Raw genomic sequence first — 8630 nt, forward strand, 5'->3', positions numbered from 1 at the left:
TCTTTGTGTACTTTTAGAAGACTATCATATCTTTTATGTCATTTGATCTTAGTTGATAAAACATTTGTGTACATAGGTTATTAGTGTACACAAAATGAATCAGTGTGTGCATTCAAATATACTTCTGCTTTTAGAGCTAATTTATTTAAAATTTTGTCCTTGCCAGAAGTATTAACCTCATGGGAATATTTGATGGAGCTTAACTTCTGGGTATGTTATATCACCTTATGAAATTCAAGTGTACTTATAAATTACTCAGTCTTTTATTTTAAACAGCATATGTTTAGGGGGAAGCACTTTAGCACCTTAATGGTTTTGTGAATAGAAACACAGACTTAATTTATGAATTTTTGATTTCTTCCAATACTTTTCTCTTACATATGTGATCAGAAACTGAATTTTTGAAATTTAGCTCCTGATATTTTAACTTGAATGGTCTTCAAGATTGCTTGAAGAAGAAGAAAATTATCTGGAATATGTAAACCAGAATATATTATCTAGTTGAGATAGATCCTTAAGCCAGTCACTAATGAATTTGTAATTGATTTGTTAAATTATTTTCCACAAGCCTTTTTTTTCGTTTTATGCAATCTAAAAAATGATCAACCTGATAACGTTCTAAGAGTTTTTGACTAATTGGTGAAGAAGTACAGACAAATGTGGGTGCATTGAGTAAGGTCATGGTCTCAGACTCTTAGGAAAATTGGCCAGATGAGAGACGGTAAGGAAGGTTGTACTTTGACATTGTGTAGCTGGCTGTCGAACTTTCTTGAAGAATTATTTCTCCTACCTTCATAAGCAGACTATGTTTGTAGCCTTGAGCTAGGGAATGCTGTTAACAATTTGAGTACCAAAGTAACATACCTTACTTTTATTTTCAGGCTCCTCCATTACCATCCTCCTCATCTTGATATTGTTCCATGGACATTAAGTGAGACCTTTTCTGCTATTCAGGAAGTAACCCAGTTCTGCACCACCGATTTTTGTAGCTATCTCGTAAGGCTGCTGGCTGAAAACTGTGTCTATGCAACCTTCCAAGTGCGGAGTGTCAACCAACTGGACAGGGGAGAGCACTGCTCCTACTCCAGGACTCTCACAAAGCTGATCAGCTATACTTCAGAAAAAAAAATAATAATTTCCACGTTTTGTATATATCTGACAAAACTGGCAACATCATACAGACTACTGACTTGAAGACAACCTCTTTTATATTTCTGTATTTCTGGGCTGATGAATTTGTTTTCATCTATCTTTTCCCCCTTCAGAATTTTCCTTGGAAAAAAATACTAGCCTAGCTGGTCATTTCTTTGTAAGGTAGTTAGCAATTTTAAGTCTTTCTTTGGTCAACTTTTTTTTAATGTGAAAAGTTAGGTAAGGAACTTTTTTACTGCTTTTATGTTTTTCTGTCTTGTTTTAAAACCATGACGGTTATTACACTTTTGGTTCCTAAATAAAATGTTTAAAAAAATTAACAGCCAAGTCACAAAGATAATGGATTGCACATAGACTAAGGAATAAACTTCAGATTTGTGATTTTTGTTTCTAATCTTGATGTAAATTTACACTATTTATAAATACATATTTATTGCTTGAAAATATTTGTGAATGGAATGCTGTTATTTTTTCCAGATTTACCTGCCATTGAATTTTAAGGAGTTCTGTAATTTCAAACACTACTCCTATTACATTTTCTATGTGTAAATAAAACTGCTTAGCATTGTACAGAAACTTTTATTAAAATTGTTTAATGTTTAAAGAGTTTTCTATTGTTTGAGTTTTAAAAAGACTTTATGTACAGTGCCCAGTTTTTGTTCATTTTTCAAATCTGATTATATATATTTTATATATACTTATGTATGTATATATAATATATATAGAAATCTGGATATATATGTATAAAGATTTAGAACTTAAATTTTTCTCGTTTTAAGTTTCACATCTATGGTAGATTTTTGAGGTGTCTACTGTAAAGTATTGCTTACAAAAGTATGATTATTTTTAAAGAAATATATATGGTATGTATCTTCAAGATCTAAAATGTCAGACTGGTTTATTGTTAAGTTGCAATTACTGCAATGACAAACCAATAAACAGTTGCTGCCAAAACGTAGTATAATAGTAGAAAACAAATAGTGATGGAACTTAAGATTTTAAAAGGAATGTTATATGGGCTTAACAAATCCTGTACATCACTTAGTAGTGTTTTATATGGAAAAAAGATTCAGATGAAGGGCTCTATTTTAGAATGCAAATAAATTAAGAGGCTTATTTTTAATGTTAGGCAATTTTTAAATCTCATGCTTTTCTGCTTGCATGACAATGATTGGGTCGGGGGAATCTGCAAATTCCATATAACTAGTAAAATATAGCAAGCTATGTTAGCATTAACAAGTCACTTCTAATTAAGAATAGTGTTTCATTTTATAATAATGGTACCTTGCTTGCATCTGGCACATATTCTCACTTTATCATGCTGTTCTTTCTAGGAATTTTCCAGGAAGCTTTAGTGAAGAGCATAGAGAGTGCTATAAATGAAGTTATATATATGACTAAAGGGAGTTTATAATCCTATCGGGTGAAATGCTGTGCTGATTGCATTAATCAAGTACTCTTTTTCAGATAGTTTTGGAGTATGCTGTCCTCCTAGAAACAGTTCGGGGCTTGAAAGCATGGAGATATTTTATTCAATTAGTTAATAATTTGGTAAATATTGAATATCTACTGGCAGCAATCATCTCTTATTTATAATTTCAAAAGGAGATACTTACAAATCTATTTTAGTTAAGGAGCAAGAGTGCTTGTCTAAGTGCTGCTTAGGATGTTTAACCACTGATATTTTTGAAAGAACTAAAGACAAACATTTTTGCAAATAAAAATTGCAAGCCAACTACCCAGTAACAAAGATTATGAGAATGCTAAAGCTATACCTAAATGTTTCTTAACCAGTTCTGGTTTATCTTACTGACACAGTCTTATTTTCTAAGTTGTCTGATATTTAAGAGTAATATAGTGGTGTTTCACCAGTACATATTTGGAAGTTACATGTCAAGGATAATACTTGCTCAGCTTAGTCTTTGAATGGGTAGAGGATAGATAGAAATCACACACATCAACATTACTCTGAAATATAACTAGATGAACAAAGTCTTACGTAAACGTTTTTTTCGTCAGTTTAGCATTCTTCATAATTTACATTTTTCGGGTTTCAGAAGAAAGAGTAATTTTTTTTTCTTTTTGCTGCTTGTACAGGTAAATCCCATGAAAGCATACTCTATCCAGGTGCCTTCATGAAATAAGTTTGCATCATGACACACACATTGTTTAGAGAAAGAAGCTAATACACGATGTATAAAAAAACAAATGTTGATCCAGAAAGTAGGAACTAAGTCAAATTCTTTTCTCATTGTCGCCAGTTAAATAGGAAATCTTATACCATCTGTATAGCAGTTCACTTTGCTTAATCTATTTAAGTTAAATCAATAAAAAAAAATTATGAGGGCCTGCCCGGTGGCATAGTGGTTAAGTTCATCTGCTCCGCTTCGGCAGCCCAGAGTTCACTGGTTCAGATTCTGGGTGCGAACCTACACACCGCTCATCGAGCCATGCTTTGGTGGCATCCCACATAGAACTAGAATGACTTAGAACTAGGATATACAATTATGTACTGGGGTGTCGGGGAGGAAAAAAAAAGAGGAAGATTGTCAACAAATGTTAGCTCAGTGCCAATCTTCCTCACCAAAAAGCACACCTTTAAAAAATAAAAAATAAATTTAAAAAAATAAAAAACTTTTGGCTTCTGCATTTTGAAGTTACTTTTCCAAAATAGTAAATTGATAGGACCTTCAAAATAGTAGTGACTGGTCAACTGAAATTTAAGATCACATAATATGAATTTAACTAAATGAAGTATCTGCTTCTCAGAACCTGGTCATTAAATCTTTATCATCATGTGCATTTTAATTTAATCAATACACTTATTTAGCATCTCCTAAAAAATGAATCTGAATAAGATGTGATCCCAGCCTTCTACCCTCCTTATACACATCTCATTTGGTAGATGCATGTAATATATCAGGCAAAACCTAGAAGAGGTAACAAGAAGGGTGAATAGTATTGGGGCTTGCATTTCAGCAGGGTTTACATTATCACACCTTCCAGAGCAAGAGCATTTGGGAACTTTGACTAAGGAGCTTTAGGCATGTTAAAAGACAACTGGAGAGGTAGGAAGTCCTCAACATTGGAAAGCCACCTCTGCCATAAGAGAGATCTACACTTTACCCTGCAGTTAATGTGGAACCATCCACAGGATTTAAGCAAAAGACCAGCATTGAGTTTGCAGTAGTCTTCCTGCCTCCTGTAACACATTCCATCTATCCTGTACGTTGCTGCCAGAGGGACATTCTAAAGCACAGAAATTGGAAGAAGATGTGTTTTGGGCTTGGAACTTTGGATGTTGCAAGGCTGGACTAATAAGAACAAAGATTTGGAAGAGAAAAGGTAAAATCCACAGGACCCATTAGATACCTTAGATGCGTGAGGGTGCTTCTAACTAGTATAGCAAATACGGAAGGGTAGTTCTGGAGGCAGAAGATAATGAACTGCTTGTACAGCATATAAGTTGTTGGAATTAGGAGAGATCTGGACCACAACCATGAATCTGGCTGTCCATTGAGGTGGTGGTGCTTGGAGCCGGAGGAGATGGTAAGATTATACAGGAACTGGTGGTGAGGAGAGGTAGACCAAATACCCACTAAGGAACGTCAGCATATAAGAGAGGAGATGGCAAAGGAGAAGAAAGCCAAAAGAAACCAGCCAGGGGTGATGTTAGACAAGCTAGAGCTTTTGAAAAATAACCACACCATGCTCCAAAGATGAGGATTAAAGGAATTCCTTTGGATTGGCACAAGACAGTTGGTGACATTTGCCAGAGCACCTTCAGTGGAGCAACAATCTGATTGCCAGGGATGGGAAAGGTACTGAACTTCAGGGGGTGGGGCGGTCAGTTCAGTCTTTTCCAGGAGGCTTGGGTATGAAATTATGTTGGTCTGGTGAATAGCAAACACCACCAACTTTAAACATTTGTATTGTCGTCTTGGAGTGCTTTACACAGTAATAGTTTTATATATATATATATACTGTGAAGCAACCCATGTGGTGGTTTGTTTTTGAAAGGAAGATGTACTTTTTAGTTGAACAGGGAAATGAGGATGGTATTTTTTTAGTGCGGCCTAAAGATACCTACCATTACTGAGTACTTGTGCAAGGCACGGTGCTAAGTACTTTATATACATTCTCTTTAGTGCTCACAATGACCCTCTGAGTTAGGTACTCTTTTATCCCCATCTTACAGATAAGTAAATTGAGGCAAAGAGAGATCATGTAACTTGCCCAAGATTCCAAGTGTGGTGATCTGACTCCAGAGCGAGTGCTATTCTACCTCCCACTGCAGAGAAATAGCAATTGCTGAGTGCTTAACTCTGGTCACGTTTGAAAGAAACTTTTCATTTTGAATATTTAACAAGAGAAGGATGTCTTTAAATTTGATAACCTATAATTAGGCTGACCATATCTTTTACAGTCCAAACCAGAACTTCTTTGAGGTCAACAGGGGCCACTATTAGTAATTGGACAGGGCAGCAGCCATAGAATGGGACTATCCTGGGCAAGCTGGGATGTATGACATAGTGTTTAAGTTGGTCGTCAGAAGAAGCATTTGGGGAGTAATGTGTACCTACTCCCTACATCATACTCCTAGACTTTTGCACTCTTAGGATGGAAAGGACGCATGGATTTTGGTTGCATTAGGACCTACTGTTGTGGTTGAAAAAGATGGTGAATTATCAGGGTGAAGATGTAAGCCATGAATTAGAAAGTGGAAATGATAGAGGAAAGGGAAATTGCTGTTAAGTCTTAGTAATGTCTACTGAGTTGTTCCCATCCTAAAATCAAATAATGGCACTTCAAGAAACTGTGTGACAAGAAAATGAGTAAATAGAATATTCTCAATGTAAAGATTTAATAATATGCATTTTTCTAAACTCTTGGTCTGACTACCATTTGCCAATCTAGTTTAAGGTGGGAATTTGATTTAACATATTCAAACTATGATTTTTAAGCATACCAACCTAAAAAAATATATAGTCACAGTTTTTCTCAGGGTTTCAAAACCATTCAGTGCCATGTAGTGTACTTCCAAATGATTATACGTCTTAATATGAACAACAAAGATTCTTGGTGAATTTAAGGACTATCCTAAGGTATTTAAATTATAACTGTGTGTGTAAGTGTATGATGACTTCAAATAGATTAAAGGTATGATTAAGACAAAGCAATACTCTGAGCCACACCTACTTCCAAAAATGCCCAGATACAACATCTATCAAAGAGAGTAAGGGGAGAAAAGAGGAGAAAGCAAATACACTGATTTTGTAGGTTTATATAGTTAATTGTAGCTAGGCATTAACTTTGGCTCTCCACTTTGTGGTAGAATAATACACTTGACAGAATGAAACTAGATGAGAATGTTATCTTTAGAGAAGATATATGTGATTTAAGTGTCATTATCTTTCATTAAATGTACTTGGATGCAAATTTTGAGGTGTCTGCACAGGGAAAGGATTCTGTGTCTAATAAATGGAAATCAGTACTCAAATCTATGATCAACAAGATTTTCTGGGTTAAGGTACTGAAAACATTGGTGGTGGGGGAGCAAGTTCAAAAGTATATGAGGTACTGATACATCAAAAATTTCGGTAAAAAAGAAAAGCTATAGAAAGTACCAAAGGTTTGAAAATACAACCGCTGTATACAAAACCTGGATAGTTTTAAAATATTGATCAGCCTCCAAATTATCCTGTCATAAATCATTCTAAATCAGCTGGAGCTCAAAGCCCATCAATTAGAATTCCTCTGTATCTAGAGTATCTCCCTCATAGAGGTCCTCTAGATAAGGTCAGTCTGCTCAAATGTTTCATAAGTAAGAGCCCATTGAAGAGCTGTGTGAACAGTAGATAATTTGCTAGTTAGGACATTGAGGGCATGCGACACCAGCACTCTGATACTTGCATTTTAGGCTTGCTTCAGTCTCCATCTAGCCCTCACCCCCCTTCCCTCCCTGTGTTTTGATTTAACTTTATTTCCAAGATATATAACATTTACATGGTTCAAAATGCAACACTATATTAAAAGGTACGTTCAGAGAAGTCTTGCTCCCATCCCTTTCACCTTCAAATTGTCTCCACTCACCACCTACCTATATGTAACCATTTTCAGTTCATTAGCTCATGTTTCCTGTGTTTCTTTTTCCAGAAGTAAATAAATGTGTATGTATAGTCTTATTTCGCTTCCTTTTTACACAAAATGTAGCATGCTGTTTCTGTTTTTTGGCACCTTGATTTTTTTTCACTGAAAGTATCCTAAAAGTCATTATCAATTCATGGTGCTCCATTGTTGTTTGCATGTACTATCTCCTAATGATGGACATTTGGGGGTGTTTCCAATCTTTTGCTGTTTGACCTTATGTATATGTTTTGTATTTGTGGAGGTATATCTTGTCCTTCACAGCTCTACTGTGTTGCACTCAGCCCAGCAATGTATGAACATGACTATTTCTCCTACAGCCTTGCCAACATACTGTATTGTGGAACATTTGGAATTTTGCAAATAGGATGGGCAAAAGTGGAATCTTAGGATAGTTTCAATTTGCATTTCTTTTATGACTAAGGTTGGATGATTTTTCATATATTTAAGGACTATTGGCGTGTTTTTTCAACTTGATCTTTCTTTTTTGAGATGTGGTTACATACAATAAGCTAAACAGATCTTAAGTGTACGGTTCGGTGAGTTTTGAAAAATGTGTACACTATACCCCAATCAGGAATTAAGGCATTGCTATCACCCTAGAAAGTTCCCTTGTCTCCTTTTCCATTCTATCTCCTTCCTCCTTTGCTGCCCCCCCAACCCTCAGCAACTGCTTTTCTGATTTCTATTCCCATAGATTTATTTTGCTCTTCTTAAAATTCACAAAAATGGAAGCATGCAAAATGTAGTTTTTTTGTGTGTTCAACTTCTTTCACCGAGCACAATGTTTTTGGAATTTATCTATGTTGATATGCGTATCAGTAGTTCCTTCTTTTTGGTTGCTGAGTAGTAGTTCATTGTATGACTCTAACACAGTATGTTATCCATTCTCCTGATTGACATTTGGGTTGTTTCCAATTTTTACCACTAAGAATAAACATGGCTGGATCATACCAGTAGGTATATATTTAACTTTATAAGAAATCACTAGACATTTCCCCAAAGTGGTTGTACCGGTTTATACTTCTACCAGCAGTATGTGAGAGCTCTGCATTTTCACAGACATTTACTGTTGTTAAGTTTTCAAAAGTTGAGCCATTCTAGTTGGTGTGTAGTATCTCATTGTGGTTATCATTTGCATTTCTGTGATGACTAAGTTGAATATCTTTGCATGTGTATATTGACCATTCATATGTCTTCTTTTATAAAGTTTACAGGTTCCTTATATAATCTGGTTGTAAGCCGTTTGTCAGATATTTGTATTACAAACATTTTTCCTAGTCTGATTTGCCTTTTCATTTTCTTAATGGTGTCTTGATGAGCAGAAGTTC

At 35.2% G+C, this 8630-nt stretch overlaps 1 protein-coding gene across 21 annotated transcripts in view; it reads left to right on the forward strand.

The window, feature by feature from the left end:
- Window positions 1-1756, forward strand: part of KDM6A (lysine demethylase 6A) — a 206637-nt gene extending 204881 nt beyond the window's left edge. For all 21 annotated transcript variants that reach the window (XR_011536275.1, XR_011536274.1, XR_011536276.1 and 18 more), the window contains one exon: window positions 882-1756. Coding sequence is in view for 15 of the 21 variants with exons in the window: in XM_070606385.1 (XP_070462486.1) it covers window positions 882-911 (30 nt within the window). In the remaining 6 variants the exon portion in view is untranslated. The remainder of the gene's footprint in view (window positions 1-881) is intronic.
- Window positions 1757-8630: the final 6874 nt, after the last annotated feature.

The sequence above is a fragment of the Equus przewalskii genome, chromosome X, assembly GCF_037783145.1.
Source record: "Equus przewalskii isolate Varuska chromosome X, EquPr2, whole genome shotgun sequence".
In the NCBI taxonomy this organism is placed as follows: domain Eukaryota; kingdom Metazoa; phylum Chordata; class Mammalia; order Perissodactyla; family Equidae; genus Equus; species Equus przewalskii.